We start from the raw sequence: 26,358 nt of genomic DNA, 5'->3' as shown, positions 1-26,358 counted from the left end.
GAATTTAAATCTGGATGAGTTTTCCAGGCTAATGATCTGCATTTACATAGAGATGAAGCATCACTGAGAATCAGAAGCAGAGTAAATTATATTGTAAGGAGGGGGAAAAAAACACAAAGACTAAAAACTTGGTTAAAGATACAAAAATAATTTCCTCCCTTTGCCCATAGCATAGGAACTGCTCAAGTATTACAATGCAGTACCCAGGTATTATAAGTATTTAATACTCGAGTATTCACCCCTTCCTTCTTTTAAAATAAAGGAACATTCTTTATTAACAGTCATTGTGTAAAGGAAGATATTGTGGCCTGAAATCAAGACCCTATAAAGGAAGGAAAACAAACCATTGCAAGTGACAGCTGCTGGGCTTGGCTGGCCACAGGGCTCTCCTTCACGGACAACTCACAGGGTTCATCCTCACTTGCTGGGGCAGCTTTGTGCTTCTCCAACGTGTCCTTAAGAAGCTTCGAGCAGCATCCAGGGCTGGCCCAGCAGGGTCTTTTAGATCCACCAGACCTGGGAACACTGAGCGTGGGGATGATGATGAACTGGCATGGGGGAGCCCCTGGCTCAGGCCTGGCCCCTTTCCCCTGCAGGAGGAGTGTCTCCATCTGTGAACGACAGGTGACACACACCCTAACTAATGCCTGAGCTACTTGAAGGCAAGATGGTCACAGAGTAAAAATGTTAAGAGTGGCCAATCTAGAAGCTACTTGAACATTTCCCAAGTCACATACACATTTTCTTAATGACTGGCTAATGCAAGTATTCCAGGCCAATAAATGTGTATTTAATAAACAGACAAGCAAGCAGCTTGTGCCACTGACCTCTGGTCATAGTTTGGGTGTCTGGTGCTGGGCTGTGATCCTTCCCCAGCCATTTACCCGGCAAACGTGGGCGCTGCTGCATGAGACACTGTGACGGCCACCAAGGAACACAGAGGAGGAATGCTCATTGTTGTTTAATATTACCAAAGTTAGGGACTTACTGGCCATTCATTTCCTAATCTTTCTTTTGCATTAAGATCTTTCACAAACAGAGGACAGTCTCTGTTCTTAAACTCTACCCTAAAGCCCTACCACTCCATCAGCATCTAAGACAGACTTGGTCATGTTGGACAACACAGAACCAAGGGCATTATTTGAAAACCAGTGCAGTAGAGTAGAACTACTGCAACGAAAGCTGTGTTTTCTTCTACTTATACTTTTGTGCTCACCCTAGAGGCACAAAAGGGTGTGAGTAAAAATGTGTTTGAAGGAACCTCCAACATGAAAGGGGCCAGAAAGGCCCACTGGGTCTTAGGGTGAGTGAGGAAGTAAGGTCATCAGGAACCCTGAGCCAGAGAGATGGGCTGTCAGGGGCCAGGATGCCCCACCTACAGGACGCAGTATGGGAGACAGGCCCTGGTGCCCAGTGGTCACTGCAGCCAAGTGATGGCCCACTGTACTTTGAAGACCCTCAAACCAACCATTTCTGGTGACGTAAGGAGGAAAGTGTGGTCTGACCCTGAGTTTAGAAAGGCATCGTTCACATGACTGTTGGGTTTTTTTATTTCCACCAGGAGGACAGGAACCAGGGGAAAGACAGCACAGGTGATACCAAGAAGGAAAGGGTTGGAGCCAGAAACCCCTACAGAGGGTGCAGTGCACACTCACTCAGGGAGGGGACAGAGCACAGTCAGCGCTCGGCGCTCTGCCCTGGGGTGTTTGCAGGTTTCACGTGAAGCCAGTGCCTCGTGTGTGCTTATTTTCATCATCTCTGTTTCAGGGCTCTACAGTGGCCAGGGAAGCAAGTGACAAAGAAAAGGTAAGTGCCTGGCGTCTCTCACCTTGGTCCTCGGCGTGGGGCCCAGCACCTCTTAGTTCTGTCTTCTCCTCCTCCCCTGAGCTTCTTGTTTCCCCTCAGCTATGGTGGGAAGCTCTTCGTCGATCTGAGGAACACTCTCCTCCAGTTCTCTCCCTCAGGTTAGCTGCCCTGTTGAACCATGAAGTATTTATTAGTTTGAAGTGTGGGTGAAACATTTCCCACAGCTGATCTTGAAAACACAGCCATCATCATGATCCAAACTAACGGGTACAGCTCAGCACCTGGGTCCTAGCCCCACTTTATGACTGACAGGCCAGGTGTGACCCTGAGTCCGTTTCCTTGCCTCCCTGAGCCCGTTTTCTCACCTGTAAAATGACGGTGTTGAGCTTCATAGTCACCTGTAAAATGTTGGCTTAATGAGCTTCAAACTCCTTTCCAACTATAAAATGTTAAGACCCATTAGAATATTTTTTGTGTATAAGGACTTAGGGACAGACAAGGAGACTCCTTACCTTTCTCTGAGACACTGGACTTTAGGTAATACTTGAACCACATTTTGTCGATTATGCAGGACTCTAGACAGATTCAACGGGAATCAGCTTAAGAATTTGGAAAGCGGCTTTCTGTGCATGAACCTAAGCGGCCTGAAATCGGGGCGTGTTTACATGGACGGTGCCTCTGTTCTCAGCTATTCCTCATCATGCTGAGGCGCCTTTTCTTGACCAAACCTTTTGGAAGCTGGGCTCAAGGTTTTTGTTTCTAAATTCTTTCAGTCTGGTATCATTCAGTTTAGGTCTGAATTTTACAGATTTAAAAATCTTTTGCTTATTCATCTAGAAGTTTGTGAACATCTACGGTTACTGTCCCAGCTTAAGGGGCTAAAATAATGAACCACACAGACATGTCCAACAAAGCGACACACACGTTAAATAGGAACTGACCGTAGCAAGTGCTAAGTGCTTTGACAGGAAACACGTAGCAAGGGACCTAAATCTGGCTTGGTGGTCGTCTGGGAAGAGCTGATTGGAAACCTGAAGAACGGGTAGGAGTTAGATAGAGGAAGAGGAAGAAAGAGCAGTGTGAGCAAGGGCACACAGATGGGCAGCACTTGGTGCTCCTGCTGGAGGATGAGGTGAGGCCACCTTGCAGGACCATCTGGAGAGGCTGCTGAAATAACCCAGAATAGATGGTGGCCTGACCTGGGGTGGGAGAAGATAGAGAGATTTAGGAAGAAGAATCCACAGACCTCAGAGAGTGAACAAGGGAGGTGAATGGTGCCAGAGAGTGTATGTGGAGGGAGGGCGGGGTTAAGGCGACTCCCAGGTTTCTGGTTTGGACAGTGGGGTGGGTGGGAAAAGGGAGCAGATGGAGTAGTTGGAATTGTCATCTCAGCATCAGAACAGACGTCCAGTCGGCATAAGAGGCTGTAGAGAGGGCTTCAGCTGGGAAAGAGGGCTTCAGCTGGGAAAGGGGGCTTGGGAACCTCCTGGGAATGATGATCAGAGACAGGGCAGCGTTGATGAGGTCATGCAGGACTAGCCTAACATAAGAAAGGAGACACTCACTCAAGCCCAGGAAGTACAGGGAGTCCTGTACAAGATAAACCCAAGGAGGAACATGCCGAGACACATGGTAACCAAGCCAACAAAGAGAAAATATTAAAAGCATCAAGGGAAAAGCAACAATTAACACCTAAGGGAACCCCCATAATGTTATCAGCTGATTTTTCAGGAGAAACTGCAGACCAGAAGGGATCCAGCAATGTTCTCATTCAGATTTGATAGAGAAATCAAAAACTTCACAGACAAGCAAAAACTAAGAGAAACTGGCACCACCAAATGGGCTTTACAGCAAATCTTAAAGGAATCTCTAGGCAGAAAAGAAAAGGCAACTAGAAAAGAAAATTATGAATGGGAAACCTCACTAGGAAAGGCAAACATAGGGTAAAGGTAGGAAATCACCCACACACAAATATGACGTCAAAATCAGCAACTATAGCAGAGAGGAGTACAATGCAGGATATTGGACACACACTAGAAATTAAGGGACAGGCAAGTTAAAACAATCTTGTATTTATATATAGACTGCTATATCAAAACTTCTGGAGACTGCAAACCAAAACTCTACACTACATACACAAAAAAAGAAAAAGCAATCCAAACACAACATTAAAGATAGTCATCAAATCATAAGAGAAGTGAACAAATGGGGAAGGGAAGAACAAACACAAATGCAAAACTATTAACAAATTGAAAATAAGAACATACATATTACCTTAGGGACTTCCCCAGCAGTCCAGAGGTTAAGACTCCACCTTCCAATGCAGGGGACATGGGTTTGATCCCCAGTTGGGGAACTAAGGCCCACATGCTTCAGGGTGCAGCCAAAAATTAAAAATAGTAATAATTACCAAATGTAAATGGATTAAATGCTTCCACCAAAAGACATAGACTGGCTGAATGGATACAAAAACAATATCCATATATATGCTGTCTATAAGAGATGCACTTCAGATCTAGGAACACACAGAGACTGGAAGTAAGAACGGACAAAGGTATTTCATGCAAATGGAAATCAAAAAGAAAGGTAAAATAGTAATACTCATATCACATAAAATAGACTTTAAAGACTATCATCACAAGAGACAAGGAAAGATGCTACATAATGATCAAGGGATCAATCCAAGAAGAAGATATAACAATTGTAAATACATGTATACCCAACATAAGAGCACCTCAATATACGTAATAGCCATATAAGAGGAAACTGACAATAACACAGTAATACTAGACGACTTTAACACCCTATTCTCATCAATGGACAGACAGATCATCCAGACAGAAAATCAGTAAGGAAACACAGGCCTTAAATAACACATTAGACTTAATTGATATTTATAGGACATGCCATCTGAAAGCAGCAGAATACACTTTCTTTTCAAGTACACATGGAATATTCTCCAGGATAGATCACATCTTGGGCCACAAGTCAAGCCTTGGTAAAGCTAAAAAAATTGAAATGAGGTATCTTCTCCGATCACAATGTTATGAGATTAGAAATCAAACACAGGCAAACAACTGTTAAAAAAAAACAAAACATACGAACACATGGAAGCTAAACAATATATTACTAAACAACCAATGATCACTGAAGAAATCAAAGAGGAAATAAAAAAATACCTCTAGATAAATGACAACAAAAACGCCACAATCTAAAACCTACAGGATGCAGTGAAAGCAGTTCTAACAGGGAAGTTTATAGTAATTCAGTCTTGCCTCAGGAAACAAGAGAAATCTCAAACAACTTAACCTCTTACCTAAAACAATGAGAGAAAGAGGAACAAATAAAACCCAAAGTTAGTAGAAGGAAAGAAATCATAAAGATCAGAGCAGAAATAAAAACAATAGAAAAGATCAGTGAAACTAAAAGCTGGTTCTTTGAAAAGATAAACAAAATTGATAAACTTTAAGAAGAGAAAGGGAAAGGGCTCAAATCAATAAAACTAAAACTGAAAAAGGAGAAGTTATAACTGATACCACAGAAATACAAAGAATCATAAGAAATGAAAAGAATCATAGACAACTTATATGCCAATAAAATGGACAGCCTAAAGGAAATGGACAAATTCTTAGAAAGGTACAACTTTCAAGACTGAACCAGGAAGAAATAGAAAATATGAGCAGACCAGTCACAAGTACAAAAATTGAAACAAATTTTAAAACTTCCAACAAACTAAAATCCAGAGCCAAATAGCTTCACATACATTTAGAGAAGAGTTAACACTTATCTTTCTAAAACTCTTCCAGAAAATTGCATAAGGAACACTCCAAGTCCATTCTCTGAGGCCATCACTCTGATACCAAAAACCAAATATGCCACAAAAAAAGAAAATTACAGGCCAGTATCACTGATGAACATAGATGCAAAAATACTCAACAGAATACTAAGCAAACCAAATCCAACCATACATTAAAAGGATCATACACCATGATCAAGTGTGATTTATCCCAAGGATACAAGGATTCTTCAATATCTGCAAATCAATCGGTGTGATACACCACATTAAGAGACTGAAGGAGAAAACCATATGATCACCTCAATAGATGTAGAAAAAGCTGTTGACAAAATTCAGCAGCCATTTATGATTTTAAAATGGGCATTGAGGGAAATGAACATAATAAAGGCCATATACGACAAATTCTAATTTCTTCAAGAAAATTAGATACACCAAGAAGGGAACATTTCATGCAAAGATGGACACAATAAAGGACAGGCACTGTAGGGACCTAACAGAAGCAGAAGATATTAAGACGAGGTGGCAAGAATACATAGAAGAACTGTACAAAGAAGATCTTAATGACCCAGATAACCATGATGATGTGATCACTCACTTAGAGCCAGATATCCTGAATTGTGAAATCAAGAGGGCCTTAGGAAGCATCACTACAAACAAGCTAGTAGAGGTGATGGAATTCCAGCTGAGCTTTTTCAAATCCTGAAAGATGATGCTGTGAAAGTGCTGCACTCACTATGCCAGCAAATTTGGAAAACTCAGCAGCGGCCACAGGACTGGAAAAGGTCAGTTTTCATTCCAATCCCAAAGAAAGGCAATGCCAAAGAATGCTCAAACTACCACACAATTGCACTCATCTCACACGCTAGTCAAGTAGTGCTCAAAATTCTCCAAGCCAGCCTTCAGCAGTACGTGAACCGTGAACTTCCAAATGTTCAAGCTGGTTTTAGAAAAGGCAGAGGAACCAGAGATCAAATTGCCGACATCTGTTGGATCATAGAAAAAGCAAGAGAGTTCCAGAAAAACATCTATCTCTGCTTTATTGACTATGCCAAAGCCTTTGACTGTGTGGATCACAACAAACGGTGGAAAATTATTAAAGAGATGGGAATACCAGACCACCTTACCTGCCTCCTGAGAAATCTGTATGCACATCAAGAAGCAACCATTAGAACCGGACATGGAACAACGGACTGGTTCCAAATTGGGAAAGGAGTACGTCAAGGCTGTATATTGTCCCCCTGCTTATTTAACTTATATGCAGAGTATATCATGTAAAATGCCAGACTAGATGATGCAAAAGCTGCAATCAGGACTATAGGAAGAAATACCAATAATCTCAGATATTCAGATGATACCATCCTTATGGCAGAAAGTGAAGAAGAACTAAAGAGCCTCTTGATGAAAGTGAAAGAGGAGAGTGAAAAAGCTGGCTTAAAACTCAACATTCAAAAAACTGAGATCATGGCATCTGGTCCTATCACTTCATGGCAAATAGATGGATAAATAATGGAAACATTGACAGACTTTATTTTCTTGAGCTCCAGAATCACTGCAGATGGTGACTGCAGTCATGAAATTAAAAGGTGCTTGCTCCTTGAAAGGAAAGCTATGGCCAACCTAGACAGCATATTAAAAGGCAGAGACATTACTTTACTGACAGATATCTGTAGAATCAAAGCTATGATTTTTCCAGTAGTCATGTATAGATGTGAAAGTTGGACCATAAAGAAAGCTAAGCACCAAAGAATTGATGCTTTTGAACCGTGGTGTTGGAGAAGACTCTTGAGAGTCCCTTGGACAGCAGAGATCCAACCAGTCCATCCTGAAGGAAATCCGTCCTGAATATTCTTTGGAAGGACTGATGCTGAAGCTGAAACTCCAATACTTTGGTCACCAGATGTGAAGAACTGACTCATTGGAAAAGACCCTGATGCTGGGAAAGAATGAAGGCAGGAGGAGAAGGGGATGAGGATGAGATGGTTGGATGGCATCACCAACTTGATGGACATGAGTTTGAGCAAGCTCTGGGAGTTGGTGATGGACAGCCCAGCATGCTGCAGTCCATGGTGTCGCAAAGAGTCAGACATGACCGAGCAACTGAACTGATGACAAACTCACAGCCAATACCATTCTCAGCAGTGAAAGCTGAAAGCATTCCCTCTAAGATCAAGAGCAAGACAAGGGTATCCACTGTTGCCACTTTTATTCAACACAGTTTGGAAGTCCTAGCCATAGCAATCAGAAGAAAAAATAATACAAGTAATCCAAATTGGAAAAAAAGTAAAACTGTCACTGTTTGCAGATGACATATTACAGGAAATCCTAAAGATGCTGCCAGAAAACTACTAGAGCTCATCAACGAATTCAGTCAAGTTGCAGGATACAAAAGTAATAACAGAAATCTCTTGCAATCCTATATACTGTCAACAAAAGAACAGAGTTTAAGGAAACAATCTCATTTACCATAACATCAAAGAGAATAAAATACCCAGGAATAAGCCTACCTAAGGAGGCAAAAGACCTGTAATTTGAAAACTATAAGACTGATGAAAGAAACCTAAGACGATACAAACAGGTATACCATATTCTTGGATTAGAACTCTTACAGGAAAACATAGGTAGAACACTCTGGCATAAATTGTAGCAATATCTTTTTTGATCCACTTCCTAGAGTAATGATAATAACAAAAATGAAAATGGGACCTAATTAAACTTAAAAGCTTTTGCACAGTAAAGGAAACCATAAACAAAAAGACAACCCTCAGAATGGGAGGAAATACTTGCAAACAAAGCAACTGACAAGGATTAATCGCCAATGTATACAAACAGCTCATGCAGCTCTATTAAAAAGAAAAAAAAATCAAAAAATGGTTTCTCCAAAGAAGATATACAGAGATGACCAAAAAGAACATGATGAGATGCTCAACATCACTAATTAGCAGAGAAATGCAAATCAAAACTACAATGAAACATCACCTCACACCAGTCAGAATGGCCATCATCAAAAAGTCTATAAACAGTAAATGCTGGAGAGGGTGTATAGAGGAGGGAATCCTCCTGTACTGTTGCTGTGAATGTAAATTGGTTTAACCACTATGAACAAGGAACTTTATGCAGGTTCCTTAAAAAACTAAAAATAGAACTACCATATGATCTTGCAATCCCATTCCTGGGCATATATTCAGAGAAAACTGTAATTCGAAAAAATTCATGCACCCCAGTGTTCACTGTGGTGCTAGTTACAATAACGAAGATGGAATCAACCTAAATGTCCATCCACAGATGAAGATAAGGCAGATGTGGTACATATATACAGTGGTATGTTATTCAGCCATAAAAAAGACCAAAATAATGCCATTTACAGCCATGTGGATGGACCTAGAGATTATGGTAAGTGAAGTCAGTCAGAAAGAAAGAGACAAATACCGTATGTTATCACTCCTGTGGAATCTAGTTTTTTAAGTGATATAAATGAACTTATTTACAAAACAGAAACAGACTTACAGATTTCAGAAGTAAACTTGACAGTTACCAAAGGGGAAATGTGGGGAGGGACTTATTAAAAAGTTTGGAATTAACATACACACAGTACTGTATATAAAATAGATAACTGTTAATAACAAGGACTTACAATATAGCACAGAGAACTACTCAATATTCTATGTGGGGAAAGAATCTGAAAAAGCATGAATATATTTATAACTGAATTACTGTGCCATAGTCCTGAAACCAACACAACATTGTAAACCAACTGTACTCCACTGAAGTTTTTGTTAGTAAATAAAAATGAAGTGAGGCAGAGAAAGGAAACGCTGGCTCCTTTGAGAGTTTACATTGTTACTGTGCACCTGTGACTCTCTTTCCACACTTCCAGCCTCTGTGTAAATCACCCTGAAGGCACCAGCTTTGACCCAAAGCAGCAGAAATGACGGACTGTTGGCCTCCGTGTTGCTGTGTAAACGTTTCTTCCAGGTGCTGAAGACTCAAGTGGGTGTTTAAGTTTTAGTCCATGAGAAACTCGGAGACTCACTATTATTGGGATCTTCTGCTAGGAGAAAATAATCTGGGCTGTTTAAAGGACCACACACTAGCATTGAAAGAAGGCTTTCTCAGCATCATCAAAAGAAGCCGGCCCCCAAGTAAGCTATGGATGCGATGCCATGCGCTACACCGCAGGGACTGCTCTGCTTTGTTCCCTAGTCTCCTGTGACCACAGCCAGCGGTCTCCGCACCACCACCCCAATTTTGATCTCTTCAGGTTCTAGCTCCAGGGGCTTGCTTGGTCTACTCTGACAATAACCAGTGCCAAGAAAGACAGTTACGGCCAATGGGGTGATTGCCTCAGAATCCCAAATCCTAAAACAAGAATGCATGTGAAGGAAAGCCACGGTATTTGACATGGCCGTGACGGTTCATCGTCTGTCTGTCCCTCCCCATCTCTAGGACCACACGCTTCCCAGGCACCCCTGGCACCCACCACAGCCCCACTCCCTCCCTCAGCAGCCTTTTATTGGTGTAGGTTCCTGTGACAAGGCAGGAAATCACAGAATGTGTTTAACAGAAACCCGGTTTTCTGAGGATGCTTCTTATCATACACTGAATGTATGCAAACTATTCCTCAAAACATCTCCCCAGAGGTGGACATCAGAGACAAGAGGGACCTTGACCGTCAGAGTCCGGTTCCCCCACCTCACGTGTGACAGATCCAAGACCCGGGAGCCTCTCTTCTCACACTGCATCACACAGCTGGTGGCAGAGGCAAAACCTTACCTGGGCGGGGGGTAGTGAGGGGTGTATTTTTTTCTATTAATCTCAATATACTGGGATTTAGAAAGGTACTTAATAGTAACCAATGTTTGTTGAGCATATACTATATGCCAGACCTGTTTTCAATTTTACACAAATTTGGTCATGTCATCCTGATCACTACCTTTGAGATGGGGGCTATTGCTACTTCCTTTGTGTAAATGAAGTTACTTGACAGACAAGCTCTAACCTGTCCCACAGTTCTGACATGACAAAGCCAGGTTTCCAGTCTACAGTGCACATTCCTAACCTTCTAAATGTTTAGGGCTTCCTTAAAAAAAAAAGAAAAAGAAAAAGGGATTTATTATCAAAAATTCATATTAATCCCATGAAGATGAACAAGGAGACATTCCACCACATTTCACTGACAAAAGCACATAACGCAAAACCATGTGGTGCTAAGACAATTCATTGAGTCTTGATTTAAAAGTTAGAAAAGTAATGAAATGACTTGAAACCATGTTGGCAAAAACAACCAATTCATATTTCCTCCATTTGAGACGTATAGTTACTTCTGTACATATAGTCTGTCTTACTGTATCTTACACTATATAAACATTAAGACTGTTTATACAACAGCCCCAAGGAAGACGTCAATGCTTTCTGCTCCTTTTTAGGCTTGGGGTTCCTGATAGCTCTTCCTCCAGGAGCAGCAGCTCCAAAATGCCATCCAGCCCCGCTTCTAGCTTATAGGCACTCACTGGGAAAGGCTTAAAGACACGGGATGTGAAAGTAATTAAAATTGGTAATTGATGGAGACCGTGCGTGCTTTGACAAGAGAACATCATGCCTCTCTGATAAGGCAGTTTGTTTATAAAAGCTAGCAACAACCAAAGTAATATTTACTAAACTGTAATACATAAAGATAAATGAAATGAATCAATGGAGCTGAAGTCTTAAAAACTTTGGATTTTTAAACTCAAAAAAATTTTTATTTGCTTTCTTTTTTCTGTCAATTTTCAGGTTTTCTTTCCATGATCAGTAAATATTTTTGACTCTTCTGAACAGCATGCTCTTGCCTTTATAAATTATCAAAATAATCACTTATCTCTGGTTAGAAATAATTGGAAAAGGCTGAAAATATTTTCTACAGTCTAGCCTTTATAAACGAAATCAAATGGTTTGCAAGAATATTTTCATTGCAGTCATATAATCATTTTCTGAAAAATTGCAAAGAACAATTTTCATGGAGAATCTCCACTGACGTGGCTTAGTCATCTGGATTCCTAATTTTTCGTTCATTTGCATCATTGTAGTTGTTTTAATTTCCCATACTTTTCACTTGTTGATGACAAGTTTTCAAACTGTCATTTCAAATATTTCATGATATAGGTGCAGACAAGTCTCATCCCTACGATTTGAACCTGACATGTAATTAGTGTGATCTGCATTAGCATAATAATGAATATGGAACTGAAGGAAATAAAGAAGCTATTTTCCAACAATAATGGAATCAGTTTCATGGCAACAAGTATCAGAACATGCATGTACAGATGTCTTGAATTTTTTTTTTAAAGCAGAATGGTGCTTTAAAAAAAAAAAAACCGTTGTCAGATTCTGACAGCTGCTATGACTTGTTTTATTCTTTAATTCTTTCCTTTATTAATGGAAGGGCATCTTCCATTCATGGCTCCAGCAGTTTTGCCCCCTCTAAATGAGACAGAAACGCGAATCTCCCTGGTGGTCCATCTTTTCACAGCTGCGCTGCAATTCCAGTGTGACATCAAATTAGTAATTATAGCTGAGCAGACTGCTTTTTACAAATGACAGTCTTAGCATGCTGCCAGCAAGCAAGCTACCCAGCAGGGAACCCGGACAAGTAAAAGAAAACATAACTGGACTCACTTGATTTCTGGGGGATTTGACCTGCCTCTTTAAAACGCCCATGTTCTTGAGAGAGTGAATGAGGCCTGGGGATTTACACAAATGTGCATTTTGTTCATCATTCTGCACAGTTCTTCTCAAAACTCATGTCTGGTTTTATTAAGTAAAGCCAAGCCTGTGTAATGGAGTCATTGGGTCACAGTAAGAAGATTCCTTTTAACATCTAACCTTCTCCCTGGAACCTATTTGAAAGAAAACAGCTGCCCTGCAATTGGCATTTGTATAACTATATTGGCAATAATCACTGTTGACACCTTGATAATGGGCTACAAAAAGCCGCCTGGTCGATTCTTAGGAATTGTGAATTGTGCTAGCAATTAAGTGACTGTCACCATCTCTGACATTGTACCTATTATTGACTGAAGGTTCAGGAAAATTCATCATTAATACCCTCACACACACACACACAAAAGCTTTCCTAAACCAGTTTTCAGCATTTCTTTTGTGATCTTTAACTTGTAACAAATTATAATTAATTACCACCTCCAGCTGGTTCTTTGGGATGAGTGAAAGGCAAGGTAACAAAGACAGTGAGCTCAGAGCAGAACAGGAGCAGCAGTGCGTTCTTCTGGGAATCTTCCTTTGCTATCAGTGAAAAAGCGCTTCCTTTTCCGTGTCAGTGAATGACCAGTTAAAGGGAGGTTGTCAAGGTTTTCAGGTCCTCAATTCAGCTAATGCTTTAACCTTCTGTAAAATTTCTTCTCTCTCCAGATGGAAGTGAATTATTTCCTTTGCCAGGGCTAGATACGTCTATCCCAGCACCCAAAGTGCAGGGGAAATTTTCCCATCGGGCAGAAGCAGGGCCATCTGCCTGTCTCCTGGCCCTGAAATGCTGTATTAATGTAAAAGGGGGCTTGGAAGGGAAAGGCACCAAACCAGAGCCTTAGCCAATCTGAGTCCCAACCCCTGCTCTGGCATTAATGGAAGTTTGGGGATAAATCATTTGACTTTGTCTTCATTCGTAAAATTAAAGGATCTCATTGGTCCTCATGCTTTATCGTTTGCGAGAATCTCTTGTTTCAGGTGACTCTTTCCCTCCTGCAAAGGTGCACCGCAGCCGACTTGACAATCACCAAAGTCCTGTCTGCTCTGGCCATGGGTTATGGTGATTGCTATTACTAATGGAAAAAATGTTCTAAATTGTTACATAAGTCTGCAGATGTCTGAGCAAAGGCTTAAGAACCCTATAATGTAAACCATGGGGGTTATTCTGGGAAGTGGAGTTTTAAAGTTTGATTCCTTTGGAATTTGGTAAGAGTGGCATGTGAAGAGGAAAGATAACATGCAGTACAATTCCTGGGAGCTTCTCCCAGATGACAGCATGAGAGTGCTAAGGCCAGTCTGGGCTTATGGCAGTGTATAAACACAGCTTCACTGAATGCACTCAACTCAGATTATCCCAAGCACACAGAAGCAGTGCTGTTAGATGTGGAAATTTCTGACAACTTATGCAGTTGATTCTAGAAAGAGTTGGAGCAGAGATACAACTTCCAAAATGTAATATGGCTTGAATTTAAGCCAACCTGCTGCAGATGTATAATAAAACAATGAACTTCTAATGTTCACTAGACTGGTATTAAACCAAAAACTATACAATTTATACTATACAATACATTTTCAGACTTTGACATTTTTTAGACTGTCACCAGAGAAGGCAATGGCACCCCACTCCAGTACTCTTGCCTGGAAGATCCCATGGACAGGGGAGCCTGGTAGGCTGCAGTCCATGGGGTCGCTAAGAGTCGGACATGACTGAAGCAACTTAGCAGCAGCGGCAGACTATCAACATCCAGGCCACAGAATCTCCCAATCAGATGGAAACACATCAGTTCTGTAAGGCTTGCACGTGCTTCATCTGTCACATCACAGCTCACAGAGGAAAGCCAAACCATCACCATGCCACTTAAATGGCCCTTCTGAGAAGTCTGACAGTATTAGGAAAGGAGTAAGTTTCACTTTCTTAATATCAGCTTTTAGGGAAAATAAATAACCAACAGCTGGGTCCTGCCAGTCTTAACAGTTCTAAATTGTAGAATTACGACAGGGCTTATCTGGTTTTGTGCTTCCTAGTTGCAGTGCTATTTCTCCAAGTATATTGAGGTATATTCTCTTTCTACATTTACACAAAGAAGTCCAAAACAAAAATTATGTGAGACTTTCATATCCAGATTCTGGTCACAAATATATACATTCTCAACGTGGAAACAGCTAGTTATTGACATGTTGGATCATTTCCCAAGCTATGAACTTGTGTAGACGTTCCGCTTATGTTTTTAAAGGTTATATGTACTTTCTTGTGAGAAAACACCTGTTATCTTTACTACTTGTTTGAACTTTACGCATATTCACTAATTTGCTTTTTCATGTATCAAATTTGTGACTTGGATGTTTTGAGAAGCAGAACTGATTTTATTATAAAATCTTTAATCTCTCTTACTACCCCCAAATTGATACCACATATGTGATGTTATTCAGGCAAATTATCTTTATCCCAGCTCCAATATAAGGATTATCTAAAAAGTCTCTCCCTTACAGAAATATTTCTGGAGTATATCTTCAGCCCTACAGACTCTGATTCTTATGCCATTACTTTGGCAAGCCTGATGAAAGGGGGTTTATTCTTTCTTTGCAAGTTTATTTTCATTTAGATGAGCTTGGACTAACAAGTAAATCAGAAGCATCAGCAGTCCCTAACTTGAGACAGTAACTAGTACATATTTTTTATGTTGTGCATTCAGTTCCAAGTGTAATATGGCTCATCAAAGGGACACCGGACAGCAATTTTAGACACCAAGGCTTACAATTAGACTTTTTAAAAACAGGTTGCCAAATGAGCACGTTGAACAAAAATTCATTTCTTTCTGAAATACAAGTCCTTTAATCAGAGAGTGCCATGCTATGCATCATTCTTTTCATTGAAACCTTCTGGTGCCAGAATCCTGTTTGCAGTAAACACTCGAGTGTGATAGAAGTACATTCCATCTTCCTGTTAAGGTTTCCATCCTCAAATGTGACTGTATATATACTTTTGGCTCTGAACATTTTAAGTACATGTATTTTTAAATTTTTCTGTTAGTAGCAATTTAATAGACTCTTTGTAAAACTTAATTGTAGAATGATGTTAAAAGCCAGTATATTTTCATTTGAATTCTGTATTTGAAGTTTTTGTCTGTAAATACAGATTTTAAATATTTGATTTTAAAAATGTTTGAGTCATCCAAAAGACATTTTAGTGACATTAAAAAGCTAATGAAAATTTCCATGTAATTTCTGGCTTTACTAATAACTCTTAACATATCCAATATTATTAAACTCCACACGAATGACAGCAATCATGCACCAAGTTACAGAATCCAATGAAATATAACTTATTACTAACAGGTTAACTCTCAAATATAAAATTTAAATCCTTTTAGTAAGCATATTTTTGTTTTTGGAGAATGTGCAAAATTCAGTAATTTAAAATTTTAAAGTTTATTAAAAGTGCTAAATATTTTTATATTAGAAGCAAATGCAAAGTGCAAATGCCTTGCATTTTCTAAAACTCTTTCTACCATCCTAATGGAAGGAAGCAGAGCCCTCTGCTCCCAGGATCCATGATTTCTCTCTGGCCACCGCCTTCTGCTAAGCTGGCTACAGAGGCACAGTTCTAAAAACAATGCTCTGGACTTTGTAGCTCTTAGTTATGAATACTTTTCCCTTTTTCACCTCAAACTGCTGGCCAAATGTGTCCTAAGAGATCATTTACATCTTTTATTGGATCCTAGGGAATACTTACATATTCAGAAGTGTTTATACATTTAGAATACTGTCCACACATCAATTCTCTTTAAGCCCTGATGCCCATAAAGCATCTTTGACAATGACCAATATTGTTAACAGTGTGTTTCTTACTATTTAAGAGTATGGACTTGCTGAGTGACAACCTATAATACTGTAGTTTGAAAGAAACCAAGAACTGGCACTCTCCTTGTGGCCCAGTGGTTAAGACTCAGAGCTTTCACTGCCAAGGGCCTGCATTTGATCCCTGGTCAGAGAACTACAATCCCACAAGCCGTCTAGCATGGCCAAAAATAAATAAGAGACTTTTCGCCCAATAGTGTAGTCACAAAAAGCAAAGGAGGGAATGTTTATCAGGAAACAGTTTTCTTTCTACAGCCCACAGCAAAAAAACCCACTTTAGAAAGTGTTCCCAAGGAGCTTGCTACTCTCTAGTTTTTGGGGGGTGTTTTCTGGTTACTGAGATTTCAATTAGTGAATCTTTGCTTTAAGTCAGCAAAATCGCATTCACTAAGTTACCCAATATTATCATTTACTCTCTGAGAAAAATGAAACCCATGAAAAATTAAGACAAACTTCTGTCTTTAGCCATATATATAACTATTTTATTCCATATTAATAAATGCCATAAAATATACTTTATCAGTCTAAAATTTTAACTTACCCAGTTACTGTAAAGCAACATTTTATTCTCACTTGGATTTCAGTGAAGCTTTCTGGCTAGGGAGAGCTTTTGCAGTGACCAGAGGTCTTTCTGGCCAGGAGGATTCAGTCCCGGTTTGGAGAGCAGCCAAGGCAGGGGCGTGCACAGCCTCTACTGCACCTTGTGTGACTCAGTGAAGTGAAACAGCCTCGAGACAGTCACGGGAGGTGTTCGTGCCTAATGAGGAAACCTGAAAACGCAGGCAGTTGTAAACATGGCTTACTGATATCCCAAATTTAAAGAGCCTATTTCTTCTAGAAAATCAGGAAGGACAGACGCCTATATTCATTAGTAGGAAACACTTAGTAACACCATTGGTCATGGTCAAAACTGATGGGAAACTAAGGTGCAAACTAATACCCAGTGAGTTCTCACTGCCAAGCACTGTGTTTCCTGGCTTTTCATTCAGTCACTAACCCTACTGGATAAGTGTTGTTAATATCCCATTATATAGACGAGGAAACTGAAGCTTGAACGGATTGAGCAGCTGGGTCTAAACACCCCAGCTGTTATAAAAGTGTTAAATATGCCAACTTTGTATTTTAAATCTTGCTCTGGATTTATCGCTGATGAACTTTTCTCTAGATTCACACACCATACTTGAGAATATGACCAGCAAATAACAAGAATATGTATATGTAACTCCACGTGGCAAGGAGAGCCCTAAGCTTTTTAACTGTACAAATGAGTGTAATACTCACAACAGTGTTGTCTGCTAATCCCCATTTAAAGATGAGGAAGCCAAGCCACAGAGAAGGTCAAATAACTCGCTCAAGTCACACAGCTAACTGGAGGAGCTGAGATGCAACCCAGGTGGCGCAGTTCCAGCCTATGCTCAAAAGCGCATGCTTCAGTCTGTGTCCCAAGTAGAAACCTGGGCCATACTGACTCTAGCTGCGGGGGATCACCTGGCAGGAAAGTACCAGGAATAGTCACCGTGCCAATTGCATCCACCCAGCGAACGCAGGATAGCTTGCTTGCTGGGAGACCAGTGTCGCTCTGCTTATGCCGTTAGCTGTGTTTGTACATTTACACATCACATCAGTAGAGATGAATGCCATTTTGAGTCCAGCCCACCCCAGTACAGTCACTTCCTGCAAAAGGGATGTAGATGTGAGCTGTGCTGGCCTGGGTTTTACACACCTCACTCCCTGGCCAGGCCGGGCAGACCAAGGAGGGCAGCGTAGGAAGGGCAGGGCACCTCGTCCTCCTTGGCATTGCCGCTTCTAAGCACCATGTGAGGTACTGGAGGCTCCCAGTCTACACAACACCAGCTGGGAGAACGTTAACGCAGAGTTAATAAATGAAGACCTAACCTACAACCACTTCAAAAAAGGTGACTGACCACTAGCTGGGAGCCAGCCTCCGAGTCCACAGTTCACAAGTGTTTCTGAGCTGATGTCTTTAGCCCTAGTGGTTTCCTCCGCCCTCTAGCTAGTTCTGCATTGAGTTAGAAAGGCTATGAAAGATGCCTGTTAAAGAACCAGACCCAGAGACTTCAGCGCTTTCAAAGCTCCCCTAAGTGCAAATAATCTGGTGCTGCAAAGCAAGGGGTGGGATCGGTTGCTGCCCACAGTCATTTCTGTGCTGCTCTGTAGACATCATCTTTGTGGACACTGTTAACACCAAGAGTTTATGATATTCATTAATTCACAGCAAAATAGTTTCCCTCACATTAAAAAAAAAGGTGCATCTTTACTATAGATGCTGCTCATTGTTAGAAGGATATATTGAAATTTATAAGAAGTCAAGCACCAGGGTTTTCTTGAGGGTGTCTTGTTGTCAGGTGACTTCAGTTTTGTCCTTCAGCGCTTAGTAGAAAACAGTGAAGCTCTATTTTTAAGGAAAATATTTTCTCTCAACCTATAATACAGTTTTAAACCCACACCAGTTACTGAATGCTCCCAGCAATGACAACGACAGTAAGTGCCACTCGCCTCACTATCTAAACGTCACACAGGTTTTGGCCAAAATCTCAGTCATTCTGCTACAGGTAGAGTGGTGCTGAGGAGGGCATGGCAGCCCACTCTGGTATTCTTGCCTAGAGAATCCCATGGGCAGAGCCTGCTAGGGTACAGTCCATGGGGTCACATGGAGTTGGACACGACTGAAATGACTCAGCATGCACACTCAGAATTGCACTAAGAGTCAGGCAGCCCAGGTTCCCACCTTAGCTCGGAAACTAGCTTACCAGCTCCACTTACCAAGCTGGGAGACCTTAGCTGTGTTATCTCACTTAACCCGGTTGCTCTGTCTGTAAAAAGGACGGTGAGAATTAGGGTGGTTTTGAAGAGTAAATGAGATGATGCACTTTAATAAATGGATGCACGTCAAGGTCCAGAAACTGGCCCCTGGCTAGTAAGGGAAGGATTAAGGCTAGGAACCTCAGAATTCATGTTTCTAAACCCTGGTGCTCCTAAGCAGTCTGCCATCCTGCTTACACCGGGGGGTGGGCATCTGTGGATCAGCATTGGGTTCCTCTAACCACTGCTCTAAGGATCTACCTACACCTCTTGAGCCTTTCAGTAAGCCCTTAAGTCTCTTAACCAATCTGGTTGCCCTCTTTTGAACTTCATCCAATCTAAATACATCCGTAGTGCCTGGAAATTTCACAAGTAAGCCTCGTAATATAGTACAGCGTGTCCAGAGTTTTATGAGGTAGGATTATATTCTCCCTGTCACATGAGGTAGTTCTGCTCGGGTGACCCTAAAGCGGCACTCATTCATCTCCATGAATGTGACCAGTACCCCCAACACAGACTGTGTGTCATTCACTGCCTTGTCCGTAGCCTGTCAGCCCTGCCTTCGGGTTTCTCGCTCACAAACAAGAATCCCTCTCCTGTTCTTTGCTTACACTCATAAAATGAGTTGTGGAGTTTAGGCAGATCTGAATCCTTAATGCCCCCCCAATACACACACACACAGCCATCCCCTAAATGTAGACAAATGCCCATGATGTCTACTTAAGGAATCCTGATCCTTCTGCGTCTCCTATGTTTGTACATAGGTCTGGCTTCAGCGCTTTCTGAAGCACTCCAGTTTTTCACCTTTCCTGATGCTTAGCTTCTGACAGGCCTCTGAGTTTGTTAAAACTTCAGATCTTCACATTTCATTCACTGTGAAATTTCATTGTTTCAGTTCCAAGAAAATAACTTAGGGTCCATGTAATTGACTCAAACATTTAATAATCTTCACATTGAGAGTTTTCTTTCACATTTTACATGTTTAAATGATAAATGACCAACTTAGGCAGTTAATCTATCTGGACCCTGGTAAGTTTTTATGATGAAGGATATTTCATTTCTTTAGACTGACTGAGCATAAAAGTATTTGAAAGTAGATCAGTCCTCAAGAACCATATTATTTATCTGTATGCCTTATGCACTGCCTTGTTTTCTTGCTTTCAGTGTCACTCATACAAAATTACAAACTCCTTTAAGGATAGAAATGTTCACCTATTCATTTTTACACTCCTGTATGTGACAGTCATTCAGCAACCACTTATTGAATGGAATCTTTGGATTTCTGAGCTTTGCAAAGATAATCTGTTTAGCAGTAGTTATATCAAAATCAGAACTCACAAAACTGCAGATTTTCTCAAAGTTAAAATGAGTAGCAAAGCTACTGACTTAGAACTGCATAATACACACGCATGTGTGTCTACCGATAGACATGAGTAGTTTACACACATGTGTATACCTTACAAAACAGGAAGAAAAAGTTGAGCAGTTCAGAGATTTGGAAGGTGGTTCAGCTTCCCTGGTGGCTCAGATGGTGAGGAATCTGCCTGCAATGCAGGAGACCCTGGTTTGATCCCTGGGTTGGGAAGATCCCCTGGAGAAGGGAAAGGCAACCCACTCCAGTATTCTTGCCTGGAGAATTATTCCATGGACAGAGAAGCCTGGCAGGCGCGACTGAGCAACTAACACCTTCACTTTTTTTTTTTTTTTTTTTCAGTAAACATATGTACCCAGTGAGTGTTTTGTACCTCTGAATGCGGGGAGGCAGTGTGGGGACCAGGATGGAGAATATTTTCTTTCCTTGGGGTTTTTTTCCCCCATTTGGTTCACACTTAGGGAAAGGAGGCATTCATTAGTATACTAAGAAAGGCAAGGTATTATGCTGAATTCCTTTCAACTGGAAGAAGAGGAATGGTTGTTTTTCACAAGGTCAGTCAAAAGGAGGGAGGAGGGGTTTTGAACTCTCCCAGAATGCAGGTTGCACAGAGGTGAATGGTACACACTACTTTAAAGCTAGGCTGTTTTTGTTTTTTTGCTTGCAAACCATATTTTGATAATCACGCATTACTTTGTGTTGGTCAGCATAAGTATAGTTTAGTTGCCAGCTCACTACCATCCTGTTTATTTTTAAAGGGTAGACGTCTCACCTTAATATGCTTTATGCCAGAAGACATTTTTCTTCAATATTATCCAAATGAAAAGAGGACTTCCTTCTTGGAGTGGTGTGCCGGAAGGTTTAGAAGGGCAGATGGCCAACCTCTGGCTGCATATTCTCCCCAACTTAGATTTGTACATGATTATGGGTGGCGCTTTTCCGAGCAAGATAACATTTTATCTTGAACCCAGATGAACATGAACCCAGCAAAGGCTACCCCAAAAGAGTGTGTTGGGGGAGGGGGTGGGGGAGGAGTTGGGTTGAACCAGTAAGAAAATTGAGGGTTCCTGACAAAGAATTTCAAGAATACTAATTCTGTACTTAGAAGACTTCTTGTGAATCCAAGAAAGCCGTCAGGTTCCTTCTTAGGAAACCATGAAATCTGTTACAAAAGCCTCATAATATGGAGTATGCCTGACTCCATTCCTAGTGGGAATGCTTCCAGTGGTCATAGCTCACTGGCGCCCCCTTGTGGCACGCAAGCCACCTCACATGTTGTTGCCTTGGGTAAGACCCCTCAGGGAGCAAGGCAACTCAGCCTCCGGGGTGGAAACTTAACCTCCAGGATTGGAGAGCGTAGGAGTCCTTCAGATTTTTGTCAAGCTCCTTCCTTATTCTTTTTCTCAATTTCTCAATTTTTTTTTTTTTTTTTAGGCCAAAGAACTGCCAACTCTAAAGGATAATGATTTCATTAATGAGGGTCAAAAGATTTATATTGATGACAACAACAAAAAGGTATTCCTGGAAAAGCTGAAGAAGGATGTAGAGGTAAGGAAGAAAAAAAAGAAAAATCAATATAAGGGATGGCCCCTTATATGAATGTCAACACTACTGGGTTTTTAGAAGCTTTTAAAACCATCTATTTGTATCTGAAACCAAGGCAAAAATATATGTTGTACATTAGACAAAGCAGCTATAAACAGGTGTAGCTCATGTGTGATCTGATTTAAAAGAGAAGTGTGCTGATTCAGCAGCTCCCTCCTTCAGAGGACAAACGAAAGCAGGCACATGGTGTCTTCTGCTGGTGTCCCCTCCCCCAGGGTCCCACCTTCTTGGTTGTGGGGATAGCCTGTGCGAGGTTACAGCCCCTTCAGACCCACCGCCTTTCCCCGCCCACCGGCAACCAGGGCCGGGGTGGAGGGGACTGACTGCATTCTGTCAAAGACCAGAGCATGTTGACAAGTGTATGGTGACTGTTTGAATTTGGGGTTTTCTCCATCTGAAGCACATCTGGGTGTTAGGAAACACCAGCCTCAATAATACTGCCACCAGCCTCTATGAAGTCAGCATCGTTGGGCCCATCAAGTCAGCCTTGCACAGCATGGGAAGAGCACAGAGGCAGTTTAGGACACCAGGGTCAAGGGGGATGCTGTGAGAAAGAAATGTGGAAATGGCCTTTTAGTCTATAAAGGAGTTTTCTTTGTAAATATTGTTTTAAGTATTAAAAATACACCTTTCCCTATCTTTTATTTATTGTAAAGGCAGTGCAGTTCTCCCAATGAACTTCTTTATATAAATCTACTAGAAATAAATTCAGGAAAAAAGTTCTTTTTTTGAAGTTTGTTAGGTTACAAAACAGTGCAAAGAGAGCTCTAATTTAGACAGTAACTAAGCTACAGTATTCTTAGCTGTGACTTTTGTTCATGTGTGCATTTTTTGTTTTTGTTAACTTGGAAATACAGTTCCCCACATACCAGTGCACATCTGCTACTTAGAAAGGCTTTGTGAAAAGATTCTTTCTTGTGTCATTAAAGACAAAATGACTTGGGAATTCCCTGGCCGTCCAGTGGTTAGGCCTCAGCGCCTTCACCACCAGGGCCCAGGTTCGATCACTGGTCAGGGAACTAAGACCTGGCAAGCAGGGCAGCATGGCCAAAAAACTGAAATGAAACAAAAAATGACTTAAGCCAAGAACAAACAAATGTCATGGATTAGATTATATCCCCCATGAGGGCAGAAGCAGTATTATAATTTTCTTTCTAATCTCCTAACATCTTTCATTTAAAGACACATAGACTGACCGAATTAGTTCATGATTATTTTTAGGTTACAAGTTACTTTAAGGAATTTTTTTTGCATTTTAACCTATATCATATATATGCTTTGATTAGAACCTAGATATTGGTTATCTGTAAAGAGGACCACCAAGTGTCTTGTTAAAAAGTAGTTTTTCTACAGTTTCTCATTGTTCAGCATTTATTTTTCCTCAGTTGTCAGCAGTTTTTATTAAAATGCATATTAGTTAAGTATTTCCCTTTTACTTTGGGATCAACTTGATCTGATAACTAAGAGGGCGGTGGCACCCCACTCCAGTGCTCTTGCCTGGAAAATCCCATGGACGGGGGGACCTGGTGGGCTGCAGTCCATGGGGTCGCTGGGGGTTGGACATAATTGAGCGACTTCACTTTCACTTTTCACTTTCATGCATTGGAGGAGGAAATGGCAACCCGCTCCAGTGTTCTTGCCTGGAGAATCCCATGGATGGTGGACCCTGGTGGGCTGCCGTCTACGGGGTCACACAGAGTCGGACACGACTGAAGCGATGCAGCAGCAGCAGCAACTTGATCTGATAACTAAGTGCCATAGGTAGACATACTATTTGGGAGTTTTATTCATTATCCTGAAAGGCTTTGATCCTGAGAAGTAATACTGCTTTAGCAGTTATAGTAAATAGCCCTTAGGGATATCTCATCTGCTTGCAAAAATGTTTTTTATCTTTTTTTCCTCTCAGCTGTATATCACTCTGATTTTTAGACTCCAGAAATTATGTAACTGAAGCCATTCAAATTTACAGTTGAATTACACAAGGATTCTCTTTGCCTTTTCATTGTCTCTAATAGTGTTGTTGATTAGAAGATTTGGTTAATTTTAATCCCATCCATGGCTCTCCCACTTAGCTGTTTTGTTTAAATGGAGGCAGGCCATAAAGCAGTCTTTCATTTTAATAAAATTCTCAATGGTTGGTAAGTGTCTAGTTTTGAAAATCATGCAGAAGCATTATTAATTTTTAAGCAGGTAATTATGGTAAAGTAGCTTGACATCTGATAGAATGTAATCTAGCTGCATTTTCCATCAGTTCCATGCTTGCTAATTTAGCTGGCTGGCCTGTTTAAGTACAGGATGGGGTGGGGAATGGGGGTGGTGACTTAATGTTTTAAGTAAAAAATGAATTCATTACAGCTCAAATATTTCTGTAGGAAAATAAGAACCTAGCCAGCTTTTCTCTGCATTTGAAATTCTGTTCTATTTATATGCTGGGCAAAGTAGCAAAGTACGTTAGTCCTGATAGCTTCACACGTGAGCATATGTGAGCCCTTTTCCCCAAAGAAAGCACTTGATGGAGAATGGAAGGTCACTTTTGCCCTCTGACTCTCTTCCTGTCAGCTTTGACCGTGGCCATGGAGGGCTGGTCCTCGTCTCTCATGGCCTCACACTGGGATCCAAGTTTCACACACGAGACTACACCTTGTGTCCCATGGCATCCACCCCATCACAGGCCATCTCATGCCTCACATTTTTTGGGGGGGAGTGGCGTGGAGGGGAGGGAGCAGCTATCAAACCACCCATGACATTTTCCACAGAACTAGACCAAATAACCCTCTAAAATCTATATAGAGCCTTTAAAGACTCAGAATTGCCAAAGTAATCCTGAGGAAAAAGCACAATACTACAAAGCTTGTTGTTCAGTCACCAAGTCGTGTTCGACTCTTCACGACCCCATGGACAGCAGAACGTCAGACTTCCCTGTCCCTCATCATCTCCCGGAGTTTGCCCAGGTTCATGTCCATTGAATCCAAAGCTACAGTAATCCAAACAGTGTGGGGCTGGCACAAAAACAGACATACGAATCAATGGAATAGAACAGAGAGCCCAGGGGAAAAACCAGCACACCTACGGGCAAAGGAGACAAGAATACAAAATGCGAAAAAGATCATCTGTTCAGCAAGCGGTGCTGGGAAAGTTGGACAGCCGCATATAAATCACTGAAGTTAGAACACACCATCAAGCCATGCCTAAAAATAAACTCAAAATGGCTTAACAACTTAAAGATATGACCATAAAACTCCTAGAAGAGATCATAGGCAAAACATTCTCTGACATAAATAGTACCAATGTTTTCTTAGTCAGCCTCCCAAGGCAATAGAAATAAAAAAACAAATGAGACCTAATCAAACTTACAAGCTTTTGCACAACCAAGGAAACCATAAACAAAATGAAAAGACAGCCTGCAGAATGAAAGACAATATTTGCAAATGATGCGAACAAGGGCTTATGTATTTCCAAAACAAGGGATTATGTATTTCCAAAATACATAATCAGTTCATACAACAACAAAAACACAAACAACCCAATCGAAAAATGGGCAGAAGATCTAAATAGACACTTCTCCAAAGAAAACATACAGAGTTTATTAACAGCTCTTTGGCCATACAGTTTTCAGTAAGTGTTTGTAACAGGGCTCGTAAAGGGAATACTAGCTCAGATTTGGCATAATGAAGAATGAATTATGAGGGAAGCAGGTTAGGTGGGATATTCTGAGGGACAAAGAAGCTGATCAAGGTCCGGCGGACAGTTATTAAGAAGTTGGAAAGCAGGGGAACCTAAAGATTTTTAAATCTTCATGGTTTGAAATTTTATATATTTAAAAACACTAATTTGAGTTAGAAGTTTAAAGGAATGAGCAGAAAACAGTAAATGTGTTTAAGTTCCAAATATTAGCTGGAGACAGACCCTCCGGGCAGCCCTGAATCCCTCTTCTTCTTGGGCCTGTCATCTTCAGCCCACAGTAGTTTCGAGATGCCCTACAGCGACTTTCTCCAGCAGGAATCTCAGGTCTACTGCCTACTGTGTTTCCCTCTACTTTAGAAGAGATTTTAAACGACGTTTTGTGATAAGAGCTGGGGCATCAGTACAGGCTGTTCAACACGTCTCCCCTCTTGGCGCATGTCTGTTTAAGTTATATACTTGATGGAAAAAAGGCTTTTACCACAGCAACAACAGGGACAGTTGTAAAAACCACTTCCACTGCTACATGCCAGGCACTTCTCATTGCCCCCACTACGTTCTCTCTAATCCTTTCTCCACCACTGTGAGTTTACTGGTGCGGTCCCATTTTATAATTAGAATAACTGAGGTTCAGAGTAGTGAATTCATCATCAAGACACAGAGCGAATAGGTTCATCAACAC

At 41.1% G+C, this 26,358-nt stretch overlaps 1 protein-coding gene across 1 annotated transcript in view; it reads left to right on the top strand.

Annotated features, from left to right (window-relative positions):
* PIP4K2A (phosphatidylinositol-5-phosphate 4-kinase type 2 alpha) overlaps positions 1-26,358 on the top strand; it is a 186,638-nt gene that overhangs the window by 150,809 nt on the left and 9,471 nt on the right. The window contains exons 6-7 of the mRNA XM_019973034.2: positions 1,768-1,806; positions 21,825-21,938. Of these exons, the coding sequence (XP_019828593.1) occupies positions 1,768-1,806; positions 21,825-21,938 (153 nt within the window). The remainder of the gene's footprint in view (positions 1-1,767; positions 1,807-21,824; positions 21,939-26,358) is intronic.

The sequence above is a fragment of the Bos indicus genome, chromosome 13 (assembly GCF_029378745.1).
Source record: "Bos indicus isolate NIAB-ARS_2022 breed Sahiwal x Tharparkar chromosome 13, NIAB-ARS_B.indTharparkar_mat_pri_1.0, whole genome shotgun sequence".
In the NCBI taxonomy this organism is placed as follows: domain Eukaryota; kingdom Metazoa; phylum Chordata; class Mammalia; order Artiodactyla; family Bovidae; genus Bos; species Bos indicus.
Note: the sequence above shows the minus strand (reverse complement) of the source record. Positions and strands in the feature narration are given on the sequence as shown.